At 40.2% G+C, this 18,901-nt stretch overlaps 1 protein-coding gene across 3 annotated transcripts in view; it reads right to left on the minus strand.

Moving 5' to 3' along the window:
• Positions 1-6,773: 6,773 nt before the first annotated feature.
• UBE2E2 (ubiquitin conjugating enzyme E2 E2) overlaps positions 6,774-18,901 on the minus strand; it is a 380,850-nt gene continuing 368,722 nt past the window's right edge. For all 3 annotated transcript variants that reach the window (XM_047874547.1, XM_047874545.1, XM_047874546.1), the window contains one exon: positions 6,774-7,650. In XM_047874547.1, the coding sequence (XP_047730503.1) occupies positions 7,647-7,650 (4 nt within the window). In that variant the 3' untranslated portion in view covers positions 6,774-7,646. The remainder of the gene's footprint in view (positions 7,651-18,901) is intronic.

The raw sequence follows: 18,901 nt of genomic DNA on the forward strand, positions 1-18,901 counted from the left end.
AGGTTTTGACTAACTGTCCACAAGCTGCTTTGATTTTTAAGTTGTGGTAGCTGGGAGATGTTTGGTGAACATAAAGTCATGAGCTGTCAGTCTAAAGGACAAAGACGAAAACCGTCCAGTTTCATGGTAGTGGCCATCTTCATTTATTTGTTTGCCAGTAGTTTCGAGTGGGAGACTGAACAATGAAGAATGTTATCATCTTACTTGTAGACAAGCTCAGCAGAGGGAGGCTGTACCAGGCGAGCATGACCTCTCTCTGCCCCTTTGTACTGTTCTTGCACTACAGATTAAGTAGAAGAATCTGGTGGGGTGCTTCTCGGTGGCACCAACTGTAAAGCATCTGTTACCTTGCTGTTGCATAGCCTGACAGAATTTCTCAGGAGGTCTAAATTTCCTGCAAAGCAGGACGTGATTGTCATCCTGAACTGTGACCTCCCGTCCAATTTTTAAAAAGATGGATGAGACTGCAATGTTGTGTGGGAGGAGGGGGTGATAGGAGGGAGGGCGGGATTATGAATCACGCCAGCCCCAAAGGATGCCAAGGTGATTGGGTAAGGTTTTTTTTTTCTGTAACCAGAACTGAAAGCCCTGATACCTGGAGATCCGGAGCAGCTGGGGTTGCCCCCAACTTTGACTATGTGGATTTATAAACAGGTAAGAGAGAGATGATCACATTATTTCCTCCACTGTCCTGTGGGGCTCTGATACATTAAAAGATTTTAAAATTTGGGAATTTCCCTTTTAAAAAATCCACCCGGGGTGCCTGGGTGGCTCAGTCCTTTAAGCGTCTGACTCTAGGTTTTGGCTCAGGTCATGATCTCATGGTTCGTGGGATCGAGCCCCACATTGGGCTCTTTGCTGACAGTGTGGAGCCTGCTTGGGATTTTCTCTCTCTCCCTCTTTGCCCCTTCCCTGCTCGTACATGCTCTCTCAACATAAGTAAATAAACTTAAAAAAATCCTCTCAAAAAGTGTATTATATGCATAAGACTACTTCAGAGAAAGGCATATGTACCTTAAGTCATGTTTGAAGATGTAAAGGAAGACTGCAGTTGGTTTAAATCACTCACATGCTGGGGCGCCTGGGTGGCTCAGTCGGTTAAGCGTCCGACTTCAGCTCAGGTCACGATCTCACGGTCCGTGAGTTCGAGCCCCGCATCGGGCTCTGGGCCGATGGCTCAGAGCCTGGAGCCTGCTTCTGATTCTGTGTCTCCCCCTCTCTCTGCCTCTCCCCCGTTCATGTTCTGTCTCTCTCTGTCTCAAAAATATATAAACGTTAAAAAAAAAAAAAAAAATCACTCACATGCTTCCGCACCAGGGAATGAGTGGAGACGGTTGGGTGTGAGAGCCATAGAGAGTGGTGAAGATTCTTCAGACTGTCGAGTGTGCATCTCTTCTAAAAGGACCACTGTATATCAGGGAAAACACTGCTCCCCAAGCCCAACATTTCCATGGGCTAAACTGGCCCTGTGTAATGCCTGAGATCTGCCGCTGAAATTTAGCATGAGCACAAAAGCTTGAATGACCAACAGCCCTGGTTTGCCCTCGACTGCGGGGGTTCCAAGACATGGGACTTTCTGTTTTAAAACAGGGCAAGTCTGGCAAAACTGGGGTAAGTTCTTTACCTCAACCCACATTACCAGTGCACATGGTGGAATGTGAGAGAGAAAGGTATGTAGGGGAGGGGCCATGCTCCAGGCGCAAGGAACCAGTCAGCGCCCCAGGGGTGTCTGGGTGTAGGGAAATGCACGTCTACTAGGGCAGGTCCTCAGAGGCCAGGCTCCCCTGAGTCCCTGAATGTGTCAATTCTAAGAGATACCAGATGTGATGTAACTTACAGAATTATGGTCCAGAATATAGTTATTCTATATTCTGCTCTGGATCTCCTCTGAGGATAGCTGCAGGACTCCTTTAGGACACAAGGTGCGCCCCTATGGCATGAGAGATTCCACCCCACATACCAGAGAGCCTCGTACAGAAGGGACATCTTGACGGTGTTATAAAGTTACCTTGAAATAAGATGCATAGGTAGGTCAGGATCCTCTGGTAGGGCTTTTTGTACAACTGTTGTCAATATCAACTATGGACATATCTCTTTTTAACACACAACTTACTATAGAGACATTTAAAAATTGCCATGTATGGATAAAGAAGATGTGGTGTATACACACACACACACACACACACACACACTGGAATATTACTCGACCATCAAAAAGACTGGAATCTTGCCATTTGCAATGATATGGATGGAGCTAGAGTATAATGCTAAGTGAAATCAGTCAGAGAAAAACAAATACCATATGGTTTCATTCGTTAGGTGGAATTTAAGAAACAAAATGGATAAATATAAGAGGAGGAAGAAAAAAAAGAGAGGGAAGCAAACCATAAGAGACTCTAAATGACAGAGAACAAACTGAGGGTTGCTGGAGGGAGGTGGGTGGGAGGATGTGCTAAATGGGTGATGGGCATTAAGGACGGCACTTGTTGGGTTGAGCATTGGGTGCCATATGTAAGTGATGAATCACCAAATTCTGCTCCTGAAACCAATATTACACACAATATGTTAACTAACTAGAATTTTAAATAAAAACTTGAAACAAAAGAAAGAAAAAATACAAATTGCTGTGGAATTTGTTAGGAATAATTAATGGCCCCTTTTACTGCAGTATTGAAATGCAGAGATGTTCAGGGGTCTTCCAAGTGATAGGTTTCCATAGTTGGGTCACGTCTAAGATTAGAAGTGCCGTTTGGTCTCCCATGTAATACCAGGTCCATATTTTCTTCAAATTTTTTCCAGTTGTTGAAGATGGCAAAACCCCCACCACCTAGAAATTGTATGGCATCTCGACTCTAAGACTGAATTACAATAATTTGTTTCTATAGTATGATCTGAGTTTGCAGAAAGGTGCATGTGGTCTTGTATATAGCAAGGCTCTGGTGTCACATGCTTGGGTGGGAATCTCACTTTGGTATCTTGTTTGTTGCGCATGAACAAGGGCCACTGTCTTAGACCACTCAAGCTACTGTAACAAAACACCACAGACTAGGTGTCTTATAAACAACAGAAATTTACTTCTCACCATCCTGGAGAATGGAAGCCCAAGATCCAGGTGCCAGCATGGGTGGGTTCCAACAAAGGTCCTCTTCCTGGCTGCAGACTGCTGACTTCTCACTGTGTCTCCACATGATGGAAAGGAGTCAGGGAGCCCTCTGGGGTCTCTTTTATAAGAGCACTAATCCCAGTATTGAGGGCTCTGCTCTTAAAACCTCATCACTTCCCAAAGGCCTCACCTCCTAATACCATCACCGTGGGATTCAGGTTTCAACATATGAATTATGGCAGAGGAGGGGGAGACACAAATGTTTAGACCATGGCAGCCTACACACTGAGGGACTATGCTGAGGTCTTCTTATTAGGTAACTTACGGCCTGATGCACAGTATATCCTGAGTAAATACTTCCTTTCTTCCTAATTCCCAAACCAGTATTGTAGGATGAACTTCTAGGTTGACTCTCTAATCTTAGAATAAGAAGAAAAGATTGACCACTTCTGCACCTGGTGCATTCAATGGATTCTTGTAAAAGAGATGAAGACTGTTCAATTTATTTGTAGTTTTATGGCAAATTAAGGCCACAACCTCCTGAAATACTTAAGATCAATAAGTATCATTTCAAACTACTTTCTCAATGACCGGAAGTCCTGGCTCTCAAGGATCTGCCAACATTTTATTTGACAAATCTGTGAAATACTACAACTAGCAATCGCAACCTTAAAGATTAAGGTTCACAATGACGCCTGAATTTTAGAAATGCTTTTCCCATGATTATTAGTGAAACGACTTAGTTTTCCGAGTGCTAAACTACTCTTAAATCTTACTTTGCAAACATTTTAAGAAACACTGGAATTGTATTGCCTGCTGTGGTTATAGATTTCCAGTAAAATTACTATGTTATCTGGAGTCTAGACTTAACAGGCTCAGCTAAGGATTTGTTGCTCTCTCTGGAGTTTCTCTTGCTTTCACATGTTGAGGCGAGGGTACATTTGTTTGTCATTAAGTATTTAGAGTTCATAAACACAGGGAAAAAAATTTTAGAGATTTCCTATCAAATTGACATAAAATCTAAAGATGGCTCATGGGAAAGCAAACACAGATTTGTGACAGGAATTCCTACTAGAACTGTTATCGTGTCTGGCTCCCAAATAACACATATTTTTAAATGATCTGAAGTACAACCAGATAGGAGATGTACATGTAATATATGGGATACATCATTTAAAAAATGTCCAATGGAGTTGACATTTTAAAAGAAGAAAAGCAAAGTGAATTTAGAGATTTTCAATAAAAGTCAGTTGTAATATCGCAAGTCTAGTTTAATCAGTCAAAAGCAAAATAAAAATCAGTTTAATAAGACTGCATATTAATAGGGCTAAGTGCTTTTAAGATTGACTTTTTAAATCTAAAGTATTAAAGTAAATATAAAAACCTTTGGTGAGGAAATCTGTAGATAAAAACACATTATAAGTAATTTCCTAAAAATTAGTCTTGTATTATATTAGTTAAATTAATTTTATTTTAGGGGCACCTGGGTGGCTAAGTTGGTTAAGCATCCAACTATTGATTTTGGCTCAGGTCATGATGTCACGGGTTTGAGTGATTGAGTCTGGAGTCAGGCTCCTCACTGACAAAGCCTGCTTGGGATTCTCTCCTTCCTGCTCTCCCCTTTCCTGCTTGAGTGTGTGCACTCTCTCTCTCAAAACCAACAACAGCAAAAACCCCCCACAATACTAAAAAAAATTAATTTTATTTTAAAGAAAGAGATGTTACAATAAAAAAGAATGAAATCTTGCCATTTGCAACTACGTGGATAGAACTAGAGGGTATTACACTAAGCGAAATTAGTCAGAGAAAGACAAATATCATATGACTTCACTCATATGAGGACTTTAAGACATAAAGCAGATGAACATAAGGGAAGGGAAGCAAAAATAATATAAAAACAGGGAGGAGGACAAAACATAAGAGACTCATAATTATGGGGAACAAACTGAGGGTTACTGGAGGGGGTGTGGGAGGAGGGATGGGCTAAATGGGGAAGAGGCATTAAGGAATCTACTCCTGAAATCATTGTTGCACTATAGGCTAACTTGGATGTAAATTAAAAAAAAATAAATTAAAATTAAAAAAAAAAGAAAAGAAAAGAAAGAGATGTTAAACACATAGTTATCTGACTCCCACCCCACCCCCACCCCTGTCTGTTTAGGTCTATATATCAGGGACTGGCAAACTACAACTTATGGGCCAAATTTGGCTACTGATTATTTTGATAAATAAAGCTTTATTGGACTACAGCTATGCCCATTCACACATATGGTCTGTAGGAAAATGTTTTCAAATAAAGTGAGTGGTAAAATCATTATTAGAAGGACAAAAAATACCCTATGTACTCTGGTTTAAAACTTACCTTTTCGATGTTTAAACGATATTTTCTTTAGGATTTCTTTTTAACCACAAAAACCTGCATCTTTTGAATCAGATATTTAAATCTGTTCCAAATAAAGATTTTAAATCTGAATCAGAAATATTTAAGAGGTGAATGACTTCCATTTGTAAATCCCACTATTTAGCAGTAAAGATGTTCCTCAAATGAGACCAAGCTTTATGGTGGGCTTATAACTGTGATTAGTGAGAGCAGGACTTTCCAATATGCCTTGTAACACAGAGAACCCTGAATTTCAGTCAGCAGGTCAGTATGTTCTTCTTTTTTTTCAAAATCTTTTATTTATTTTTAAAATTTTATTTATTTATTTTTAAATTTTATTTATTTTTTTGAGAGAGAGGGCCCAAGTGAGTGAGGGGCAGAGAGAGAGAGAGAGAAAGGGAGAGAGAATCCTACGAGGGGCAGAGAGAGAGAGACAGAGAGAGAGAGAGAAGTGGGTCTCACCCCAAGTGGGGCTTGTGCTCATTGAACACGGGGCATGGGCTCACCCAGTGCAGAGCTCGGACTCACAAACTGTGAGATCATGACCTGAGCCAAAGTCAGATGCTTAACCGACTGAGCCACCCAGGTGCCCCATCGGTATGTTTTTCAAACTGCACCACACGCAAGTTTCTTCTGCCTCTATAGCTGCATACCTAAAATAGTCTGAAGGTCAAAGCAAGACAGACATACCCTTGTCACAAATGTATTGACCATGAATGATACAGTTGAGTTTATTTCTTCCACTAAAATTATGCGAGAAAACAAAACATACCTAAAATAGTCTGAAGGTTAAAGCCAGATATACATACCCTTGTCAGTGAATGTGTTGACCATGACTGACACAGTTTACTTCTCCCACCATAACTATAGAGAAAAAACAAAACCCGAACTCAAGGGTAATCACGACAACAATCTTCAGAGGAAAAAGGGAGAGAAATAAATTCAACAGTGGTTAAACACAATGATCAGTCTGACTTGACTTCCACTAGAAGGCTGTTTTTGGAGTCCCGTATTTTAATTGTCAAGAAGGTTGTAACAGAAAGGAGGTCTATGACAAAGTAATGTGTGGCCAATATGTAAAGTGACAGTGACCTGAAACAACCATAAAATCATCAGGTTATTGACAGCTGGAGAAATTCCACATGGTAAGCAACTTAGCTACAAAGAAATATTAGAGGTCTGAGATGAAAAATACACTTGAATCTGTAATTGAATTAGACAAGCCTCGCTGCACGTAGGGCTATGCTGGTCACCAGGATACAAAGCAAACGCTGGGTTACCAGAAGTGCATTTATCAGCCACAGTGATTTATTGAGTGCTTTAATAATACAAGTGTACATCAACTGATCCACAGTCAAAAGTGGCAGGTCCCTAAGAAATTTACAAGCACTTTAAGTAAATCAAAATACATATTATTTTGTTCAATCCAACAGTCTTCTGTGTGGGAGACAGAAGGCTAGTGATAAACAGAGTCTCAGTAATGCACAGTGATTCTGATTGAAGCTTTTGTACAAAAAACTTGTTCCCAGTAGCATGCACCCACCAATAAAGACTTCAGTACAAAAAATTAATCCTAAGCACTACATTTAAGTAGAAATGAGATATAATTCTGAATTCGTGTTTTCCCAAAGATCACATAAAAGGAAAAAAAACCAAAATAAAACAAACACCAACAAAAAACAAAACCACACAGTAATACGAAGCTTTGTAAGAAAGCTCTTACTATTACAGATCCGACATTGTTTGCACTGAAAACAAAAGTTCCCATCCGTGTTGAGGTGGGAAAAAAAAACCCCAAATCTTTCAAGTTAATAGAAATCAAAAAAAGGGAATAAATTGAGAAGGCAGGGGTGGAGGGAAGAGAGAGGGAAGAGGAGGAAGAGGAGGAAGAGGAGGAAGAGGAGGAAGGGACAAGGGACGGGGGATGGATGACACACCATCAGAAAAAGGTTCAAAATGTAATAAAAATAAGAAGATCAGAACCGAGGTCCGGAGGGGTGGGTAGGGCTATTGATGCACTTGGTGAATGTGCTTGCACAGGTCCGGCGGGGGCAGCAGCCAGCAGGCCCCTATGTGGCATACCGCTTGGTCCACTGTCTGGCCATCCGGTCGTGCTCTGCTCTGTTGGTCATGTACTGTGTGGCGATGCTGCCCACCAGAGGGTCAGCTGGAAGGGAAGCAGAGCCGGGAGTCAGTAAACAGCAGCAGCACCTCCTCTTTCAGAGCTGGGGAAAAGGAGTGTCTGGAAAGCTAGGCCTCGTTCAAGGAGCAGACGGGGAGGTGGTGGAAAGTGGCTCTCTACCCTGGAACCACGTTGCTTTAGCAAGACCTGTAAATGCCCTGCCAGTGATAGATCACATCTCACACCAGTTGCCCAAAGAGTCGTCTGCTTGTGCCTTTACTGATGGCTCCTGTCATGTTTCCTGACAGGTCTCATTCTCTCTCCCTGTGCCCACCGCACGTCTCCCATCCTCCTCCCCTCGTTTTCAGATAGACTCTTCACTGAGAACTCTTCGGGAAGTGGTTGCGATGGCCTGGCTAAGTCCTCCACCCGGAGGCTTAGCCCCCCTGGTGGCCTGCATTGAGGGAGCCTTCAAGAGCCTCAGCCAAACACAATCAAGCAGCAGCCCCGAGTGAGACCCACTGACACAGGGGAAGATGGACTACCTCTCCCTCCAAACTGGGGAATGTCAAAATCCATATAGCTCTTTATTACAAAAATACTGGTAGATATTAAATAATAGCTAATACTCAGATACACCACGTCCTAACACAAACATACTAATTCCATAAAACTCGGAGGAGCTGACACACCAGGAAAGTGAAACACAGGAGGGTAAGTCGCTTGCTCCAGACAGAGTAAGTGGAGGTGCCAGGCTCTGAGCCTGGAGCCCCCACACTTCACTACACACTGCTCGGGAGCCTGCTCTCCACCCAGACAGGACCCCCCAAAATCAGAGCAATTAAGAAAAAGTAATTTAGGTGTCTGGGGACCCCAGAACGCACCCCCTTTTCCTCCATTCTCGTCTGATTTTTATTTCCTCTATTTTTGGTGTTGAGAATCTGGGTGTATTAGAGCAAGTGGATAAGAAAGAACCAAAAGGGAAAAGGGGAAAAATTAGCAAACACTATGTTAAAGACAAGAAAAGAGTAAGGAAGTGTGCCCATGCTCTAATACAACTGATAAATGGGGAAGATTCTGAAATTCTAGCCTAGCAAGACATTCATGGTTATAGCTTCTTAATATTAGAGGTCCAAGAGAAACACCGCCTTTTAATGATCTGGTGAGGGTGCTGCTGCTGAAGCTTTTGAAAGCCTTCTTGACAAGACACTGCTTACAACCTTGCTTATGTTTTCTTGGATTTGTGTTCAGCTTGTTATGATTATTCTAGGCAGAGGCCAGTGTCTTATGCTCACTTATATCACAAACAACTTAATAGACTACCCACTATTTGGGTCTGTTCAGAACTTCTGCCTCTCTTCACTTGCCCAAATCCTATAACTGAAACCATTGCCTAAACCAACCAGGTTCAAGAAGATGAAAACTAGGAATACCAAATGCTTGGAAACTGGCTAAGATACTGTAAAAAAAAAATGCAGTCTTACAGTTCAGATTAAGTAATGACTTTAGAGTCTAAAGGGACGAAGAGAGGTCTGAGTCACAAAAAAATCATCTTGCTCCAATTTCTCAGTCTGGAATGCAAAACCTTAGTGAAAACATAGGTATTCTTAAGAGCTGAGATCTACGTCACTGAAGACAGGTGTTTAACTGAACAGAATGTCCATTAGTGAAATGCACTAAAGACCCATCTGTGCTCCCTAACTCAATGGTCACGGTAAAGGACAGGTTTAATGTCAGAATGACCAGTGATGTTAATGTTCTGCCTCAAATCATATCCTCACAGTGTGGGCATACGGGAACAAGATAGGTCTGTCATTGCAGCTCAAAGGAAGAAGAAGGGGACAGATGAAGGATAGGGAACAGGAAGCTGTGGGAGGGAAAGGTTTTATATCAAGTGTTAATACTATTTTAGTAGGGGAAGAATGGAAAATCTCACAAGGCGGAGAACTGATAAAATTAACATGCATTGTGCAAAATTTCTTTGTATGCTTAAACAATTTAACATTACATTTCTTTCAGAGATCCTTTTACCTTTTCAAATCTGATTTTAAAAAGACTATTTCTTTCCACCTGTAAAATTATACATGCTAGCTGTAAAAGCAATAATTAATAATAAAAACCACCTCCAACAATACATATAAGACAAAGTTGTAAGTGAAGACCATCTCCAAATTTACTCAGAAAGAAGTATTGTTAACATTCATAGATCTTCCGGAACTTCTTCTCTACACACACAATTAAAAAAAGATTAATGTAGAGACTGCTTTTATCATCTTAAAACATCATGATATGGTAAATAAGTTATGTCAATAATCACAAATTGATTTCATCATTTTTAACATTTACCTGAATAACCAACTTCTGGTCTAGAGACATTTGGGCTCTTTTCAATTTTTGCTTTTATAAACAATGCTGTGAGGAACATTACTGTGCATACACTTTCACAAATTTATGCAAATCTGAAATTTGTTTAATGTACAAATGAAGGAATAACATAAAGGTATAAAATGAGGGAATTTAAACATCGAGTGTTGTTAACCACGTAGTTCTCAATGTTAAAATGTTTTTGATGAATAGAAGAAAATTAAGATTGTAGGTTAGTGAGTCAAAACTATGCAATGTATAAGCAGCAAATTACTATCACAGAGAATTTAATGGAATGAGACCCACTCTTTGTAGTGTATTTATAATTACGATCCTAAGTAAAAACAAATCTCCTTACAAAGGTTTCATATTTCATGGATACAGATATGTCAGGGACGTAATAACAGTTTCCAAACATGCATTACTTGTTTCTCTAACAATTTCTTTCTAAAAAAGAAGAAAAAATTCCCATCACTTTAGGTTTCTACATTGTTACTACTTTCCCAAATCTTCATCCGTCTTTGATTATTATCCTCTATTGGTCTTCCTCCTCTTACTAAAGAAGATCCACAAAATTTATCAGTGGATAAGTAAATTAAATTTTAAGTCTTCTACACTTTTTGCCTTGTTCACAGCAAAAATTTGAATTTTTGAGAAGAGGAGCATGTTTATGCTTACAGCACAGGGCTGGATGATCTTAAGCACTTAATTCTCCCAAATACCATTGATGCATCTATTAGAGGTTCCCTGAGGCTGAGGAACAGGATTTACAGGGTGGGGTCAATGGAAAATAATGGGGGTGAGAGTTGGTTTATAATGCTCTTCATTAACTAGACCTCTAAACCACATCATCTCGTCTGCTTAATAAAAATGTCATCACTTTTTCTGACACAATACTAGCTACGAAATACTAGCCTGAATGAAAGCGCAAGACTGAAAGACCACTGATTGGCAAGGGGCAGTACAACTTCCTCTTCTCCCAGCTCTACCTCCTGGCCTCACCTCTGCCTCCCAACACAGTTTCAGGAGCAAAGAGAAGCTATTCACTAAATGCTTGTTGACTGAACAGCCATCATGATTATTTACAAGTGAGTGAAAGGTGATCATATTGAGTACTCTGCCCCCTCTCCCATTTTTTTTGAGATCTGTGGTCTGTGCACCTTTGATTCTGGAAGGTGAAGCCTCAGACAACTCCTCCTGCAACTTCATCGCCCAGCTGGCCTCTCTCTCTTGGCTGGGGCTACACTGGGTACCCTGGAAGCCAAATGGGTTAAAGCTTATCCAGAAAGGGAGGGGAGGGAGACAAGAAGCAAGACTAAAGGAGATAAAGAAGCAGCTGTATGGTAAGAGGGGACTGGAAAAGACAGGCAGACTACTAAACTGCTGAATGATTCTATTTGCAAGGTCAAAGAACATTCTATCTTGGTTGGTAGGCGATACGGGAAAAATTACATGGAAAAAAATTTTGATTCCCTTTTCTTAAGAAAACAAGTATGTTCTTAAAAAACACAAACAAAAGTAGTACAGAATACAGGAAAAGGGCATGGGCTTTGGATATAGACTGCTTGAGTTTATATATCAGTTCCACCAATAACCGAGTCACCTTGGGCGAATTACTTAACGTCTCTGTGCCTCAGTTTCCTCAACTACAAAATGGAGACGATAACAGTAATGACTCCATAGATTGTTATAAGAATTAAATGAATTAATTCTTGTAATGCACATACAAAATTGCTATTACTTTCAAAATAAAGACTGGCAACTAAGTGTTCTTGTGCATCTTTTAAAATACAAATCTGCTGGGGTGCCTGCGCGGCTCAGTTGGTTAAGCATTGGACTCTTGATTTCTGCTCAGGTCATGATCTCATGGTTGTGGGATCAAGTCCCGCGTTGGGCTCTGTGCTGAGTGTGGAGCCTGCTTGGAATTCTCTCTCTCCCTCTATGCCCCTCCCCCCCCACTCTCTCTCTTTCTCTCAAAATAAAATAAAAATAAATTTTAAAATCTAAATCTGATTGTCTTCGTGAAGACATTCTCTTCAGATAAAATCTAAAAGTCCTTAGTAGGGCTCCCAAGATCTTTGATCTAGAACTAGTCTTTCTAGCCTCCTCTGCTCATGCTTGAAGCCAGAAAAAACAGCTTGCAGCTTCTTCAATAAGCCCTGCTCTTCCGTAAGTCTGAACTTTTGCTTCTGCCATCTCTTTTGCCTGGAAAGCTTCTATTCATTCTCAACATTTAGCTCAAGCATAGCATCCTTGGGGATGTCTTCTAGGAGCTTTCTTGCAGTCTTAGGCGTCCCATTTCTGTTTTGAGTGTTCCCATCCCTATTACTGTACGGAGAATACTGTCTTTTCGTTGGCTGTTTACTAATCTGTATTCCCCCCTGGACTAGAACCTATGCATTCATTCGACAAATATTTATTGAGTCCCTACTCTGTACTGGGTACTGGAGAACTAGAGCTAAACAAAATCCTGCCTCATGGGGCTCTGCCTGTCACTCCGCTTCCCTCTTGCTAAGTCTGTTTACTGAGTGAATATAAGTATGGATGGAAACACAAGAGACAATAAGTGAGAAGCACACACAAAATAGCAACCATATCACTCCATATGGCAGGTATCCCTGTGTGGTAGTACCATTATAAGTTGGTTCATCACAGACGTTTCTTCTCTAGATGTGAATTATCGGCAAGTCAGAGAAGGGGACCTGATGGTGACTGTGACAGCTTTCTTGCACTTTTCTGTTTTTTTTAAACTTAATTATTTTATTATTGAAATCTGTGCTCTGCACTTTGCCATTTCTTCGATTCTTCAAGGTTATAAACGACTGCCTTGCCAGCCGTTTCATAATACCTGTGATAACATGATTCTTTTAGCTCCCATCAAGTCACTGGAGGCTTTCTGTATGTCTGCCTTGAAATGATGTCAAGTAGCTCATTTTTGTGTCTTTCATGGAATCTTTCTCCTGTGGTTCGGTCTAACCTAGTTTTATTTAAGTCTTATATAAAATGAATAAGTAATAGATTCTCATTATAATAAACTCAAGTAACAAAGAAGTACGTATGATATCAAAAACAGTACCTTCTTCCCTCTATTTCCTCCATCCCTATACTCCTTTCATCTCAAGGTAACCACTGTTAACGGTTCGAAACTCATCCCTCCATACTTTTTTAAATTTATGTTTACATCAAATGGGAATCACATAAAAACATTCTGCAACTTGCATTTTCCTCTGTAACAATACACCGTGCTTGCATTTATATGGCAGTACGAATACACCTAGCTCATTAGTTCTAATCATTGTAGGGCATTCCTTCATGGTTCTTCAGCATTCAGTTCTCCGTTCCTCTACAGATGCACACTTACATTTGATCTCATGTTTTGTTATAACAACTAGCATTACAGTTTTGTATAAATCTCTGAGCACATGGCTGGAAGTACTTCTGGAGGGTAGATTCCTGTTAAGTAACAGTGCTGGACAAGACAGTACACATCTCAAACTTTTGGGGAATACTGCTGAGAACTGCCTTCACTACAAGGAATTTACCTTGTTTCTAGGCATTCTCAGCAACACCGCATTACCTATCTTTGTAATTTTTTTTGTTCAGCTAACAAAGCCTGTTATTGTTGTAACTGCCTTTAACTTGATGCGTGAGGTTTCACATTTGCTCAGTTTTGTTCACTATTTATATTTCTTTCTCTGTGAGTTGTTTGCCTTTGTCCATTTTTTCTTACCAACACGAAGGAGCACTTTATGTATTACAAATATCAGGCATGCACTGAAGTTTAGCTTGGGCCTCAGTATTTAGCCAAAATCTGCATTAGTGTTTGGAAGACCGAACAGACAGATGCCTCCTTTGACGCCATTTCTGGCTTTACCGAACTTGTGGAGCTCCCAGATCATGTAAGTTGCCATCACCTTTAATAAGCACAATACCATCATTCGTACTCAATGCTACTATGTGAACAGTGGCTTTAAAAGTATCGGTAAGCGATACGAGTGTCACTTTGGACGGAAAATCTCTTTCAGCCAGAGACAAACACTGTGACACGCAGGGGAATAATTTGGACCTGCCTCCTCAGGTATTCAAACAAATGTTCCAAGTGAGATAGAAGAGCAGCTACCACATGTGAAGAGGCTGCTGGAACAAAACGGTTTGTAATACTGTCTGCTGTTAAACACCGGCACTGACAGGAAAGGACTTGGGAAAGACCAACGGCTGCTGGCAGGGAAGGCAGCACATCCAGTGACTGTGGGAAGCAGCAAGCATGTAAAAATATGAGAAATTAAAATGTGAGGGGAAAAAACCTTATGTTTGCTTCGTCGATATTCAGAAAGTGATTTCTTTCAGCACTGCACAGAGCTTCCGCTCATGGGAGCACTTCAAAGACCCTGTGCCCCCACCATCAGCCAAATCCTCAGGGTCTGGGAGTTGAGAAGGCAAGTCTACCTTTCTGTAACTATTAGAGGAAAAGGAAGCTACCGACCTCAGAGCAAAATCTTCATTACCAGTAACCTACACTGGCATAAATAACCTCTCCTCCCAAATCATGCTTTTCATTAAATGAAAACATCTATTTAAGTATTGCAAATATGCACAGGAGCCATCTAGTAGCTGGCAGTGCTGAGGAATTACATTGGTACATCATAATGACAAACTTTAAAAACATACTGAATTTTTAATAATGAAATTATAATATTACTTAAATTCTTAAAATTTCATATTTACTGCTGTATCTCAGAGGATCATTTTATGATGGGAATATTCAGCCTTGCCTTAGGCTGTTCATTGATTTTAACACTGGCTTTTCAGTATTCAGCCAAAATAAATTCAGTGCACCTCTAACAATAACACTATTTATCTATTATGTGTGGAGAAAATATTTTCTCTCAGTGTATCATTTGCCATTTCACCTAATTTATGATGCCCTGTGCCATACATAAGTTTAAATTTTTTAATAAGTCTATTTTTCCTTAATATTTTCCAGTTTCATGTCATGCTTATTTATAAAGGCCCCCTTCGTTCACTCCAGTATTTTAGAAATATCCCCCTCTATTTACATATAGTAACTTCTACGTGCAATGCTAGCTTTATCATTCCTAAGATTCCTATACATATCTGGATTTGATTCTGTACTTGATGTTCTTTCAATAGATTAATTTGTCTTTTATTTGTTCATCCTGCTTTTCTCACTATAGTTTTATAGTGTGTTTTGATATCTGGTAGGGTAAGTTCTTACCCTTGCCCATTTTTTTTCTTCACTAAAATTTTACTTAAAGAACCCTAATCTTGATGAGGTTAAGACTCGGAGCATTTAAAGCAATTTCACCCATGGGTATAGGAATCTTCTGTTTCTTTTGAAGAATGTTATCAAGATTTAGGAATATCTGAGATATTCCTCTGGATCTGCTAATTAAATCAAGTGAGTAGGACAGAGTTAAAGTTTTTGTATTTTGGAATGTGGGGAAACAAGACTACTAATTATAGGCCTAGCCCAAACCAGAAAGATTGTTAAATGCCCTGAGAAGATACATTTGATTTAAACCAAATGGTGAATATTATCCATAACATAAACTAGATTTAAATTTGAGAATGCTAAATAGAACTGTACACAAGTCTGGCAAGATACGCTGTTACTTCCGAATTAATAACCAGTGATGGTAAAAGGTGCTGAGTATCCCAAATTCTAAAGAGACCATGAGTACCTTCCATAAGACTTATTAAGAGAAGATGAGCTGGCTTGGACAGCCCCAGGCCCATCATAAAATATGGGAAAGGAGAGAAAGAAGTTTTGTGGGAGTATGGAGCTATTATCTTGGGAGTGTGGAACTTCCCTGTCTCCCTTCTCCCACCACAAAAATGGGGAGAGGATGACTTTTCCCTCTCAAAGGCAGGTGAAGAGGGTACCAAGAGACCCAACAGTAAAGACTGGGGTGCCTGTAAGAAGCAGACTGGAGTGTGATCCCCGGCCCGAGATTTGCCCCTTGACTGAGTGGCGAGAGGGAGCACCAAGGAAATGGTCTATACTGTCTCTGCTAGCTCATGAGTGTCCTATCAAGAAGGCAGCTCCCCAAAAGAGGGGACCATAGTAGCTAAGAGGCTCTTAGGAGAATGCTATGAGAGGGGCAGTGGTATTCTGGAACCAGCTTGCCAGCCAATTTTTAAATTTTTAGGAATTTAAACAACACCATTATTAAAAATTAACATTACAATTACATTATTTACAAACAAGGGGAATCCTTAAAACTCATCATTTCTTAATTATTTTACTGCTATGATTACTATTCTCATAAATTTTTTTATGACTACTCCATCTGTATGGTGGAAAAAAACAATGTGCTGCCATGCATCTTGCCCTAATTATGCATCCAATAAGGTCATGCATGTAGCCTGAATTGGCAAATGCTACAAATTAGGACTTGGTTTATTGTTTTATTGATTGTCTGGAGCTGAGAAAGCGATGGAAAAAATGCAAATAATACAGATTAAACCTAAAAGTGTAGTATGTCTAGAGTCCTTACATTGTCAAAAGCATAAAAACTGGAGGGTATATTCTTCCAGTGTTGAACCTATTATCTCAATTCAGCAAAGGAGTTGCTCATGACACTAATAAGTGAAATTCCAAAATCCTTCTTTATTTCACTTTGGTCTTAGTTTTTTTAAAATTGTTTTTAATGTTTATTTATTTTTGAGAGAGATAGAGCGTGAGTAGGGGAGGAACAGAGATGGAGGGAGACCCAGAATCCAAAACAGGCTCCAGGCTCTGAGCTGTCAGCACAGAGCCCGACGCAGGGCTCGAACCCACGAACCATGAGATCATAACCTGAGCTGAAGTCGGATGCCTAACCGACTGAGCCACCTAGGCATCCCACTTTGTCTTAGTTCTTAAATGAAAATATCATCCGTTCATGTTAGAATTCCACTCATTTGTCAGCTGCGACCACAGGATGGAAAAAAATCACTGACTCACTGCTGGGAGAGTCTACTGACTACATGGCATTTACATTAATGAGTATTGTATATTTCATTACTTGTAAGTTGTGTACTACACATTCTTTACATCAGTAAAATATGTAATAAACTTATGTACACCACCCCACTCCCACCCCTAGCCCGTTGTTAAATATTTACCAGGACACCACAGGAGAAGGGGTTATTAAGAGGCTGAGCCAGGGCTGGGTCTTCCACATCAGGGAATCGGGCAGTGAGCTCTCCCAACTACCCATGAGAGGCAGCATTTTGACACCTGTCACCTGTCACCTAGAAGGCATGGATGGCAAGATGGTGCTTGCCAAGAAGCAGTGAAGATAATAACCACAGGAAATTAGGTAAAGGGACACTGTCTTCATTCATTACCTAGCCTCCATATGCTTAGGAGTTAGGCCTTGAAGAGGGAGGAGAAGGTGGTATCTAGAGGCAGACCATGTTCCATCCACCCTGATGGGAGTGGAGGAAGAAATTAGATTTAAATCAGGTATGAGGTGGGAGTTTAAAAATGGACCAGACTGGCTAACTGAAAGTGACCTGGATGGTATGAGATCTGCTAAATATTATTAAGGAATAGAAAAGCAAGATCAACAAAATAAGGCCTAAGGCAGTGACGGGAGAAAATTAAAACCATTCCATATTAACGCCCACTGAACTGAGACTGCTCAATAAACACAAAATACACTGGCTCTGATCTAAAGTACACGGTTGATAAAATATTTTTAAAAATTTAAAAGCTCATCCTATAAGTCTAACACTAGTGCTATGTACATTAAATCAATGTGTTCTGAAATATAAAGTGTTCTGTTAGAATAGACTCATCTAAAGAACAGCACAGATGGTGCATTCCTACTGAGAAGCTATTGGATTACAATGCCAGGCTTAGTTAAGCAATAATTCCTAATGAACTCTAGGAAAAGAGCCTTACAGTAGAGGACTTGCTTAAGACACCAAAAATTCACACATTGCTTTCCCCAAAAGACCGCTGCAAAGGGCTGTTGCTGAAGCAAGCAGGAGTCAAAGATGCCAAGATGTTGAAATTGGGTTTTTTTTTTTTAAAGCAGCTTCAACGAGATACAATTCATACAATTTACCCAATTAAAGTGTACACTTCCATGGTTTTTAGTACATTCACAGTTACGCAACTATTACCATAATCCATTTTAGAACATTCTCATCACCCCAAAAGAAACCCGGGACCCCGTGGCAGTCACTCATCCTCCCAAATTTTCCAGCCTGTGGTATCCAGTAATCTACTTTCTATCTGTATATATTTGTTCTGGACATTTCATATAAATGGAATCACACACATAGGGTCTTTTGAGATTGGCTTCTTTCACAAAACATAGTATTTTCAAGGTTTTATCCATGTGATAGCATGCATCAAATCAGACCTCATTCATTTTGTTTTAATTTAACGTTTATTTATTTTTGAGAGAGAGGGAGAGAGACAGAGTGCAAGCTAGGGAGGGGCAGAGAGAAAGGGAGACAGAATCTGAAGCAGGATCGAGGGTCCAAGCTGTCAGCACAGAGCCCAATGAGGGGCTTGAACCCATGAACTGTGAGATGATGACCTGAGCCGAAGTTGGACGTCCAACTGACTGAGCCACCCAGGCACCCCACATTCATTTTTTCTTGCCAAATAATATTCTATTGTATGAATATACCACACTATGTTTATCCATTCATTAGCTGATGGACCTGTGGGCTATTTGCACTTTTTGGCTATTGGAAATAATGCTACTATGGACATTTTGCTTGAACATGTTTTCATTCCTCTTGGTATATACCTACGTGTAGAACAGCTTGGTCATATGGTAACTCTCTGTGTAACCGTTATAGGAATTGCCAAAGTGCTGTCCAAAGAGATTGCATCATTGTACACCCCTACTAGCAATGTGTGAGGGTTCCAATTCTCCACATCCTCATCAATACTTGTTATTATCTG

Source organism: Prionailurus viverrinus, chromosome C2 (genome assembly GCF_022837055.1).
Source record: "Prionailurus viverrinus isolate Anna chromosome C2, UM_Priviv_1.0, whole genome shotgun sequence".
Taxonomy (NCBI): domain Eukaryota; kingdom Metazoa; phylum Chordata; class Mammalia; order Carnivora; family Felidae; genus Prionailurus; species Prionailurus viverrinus.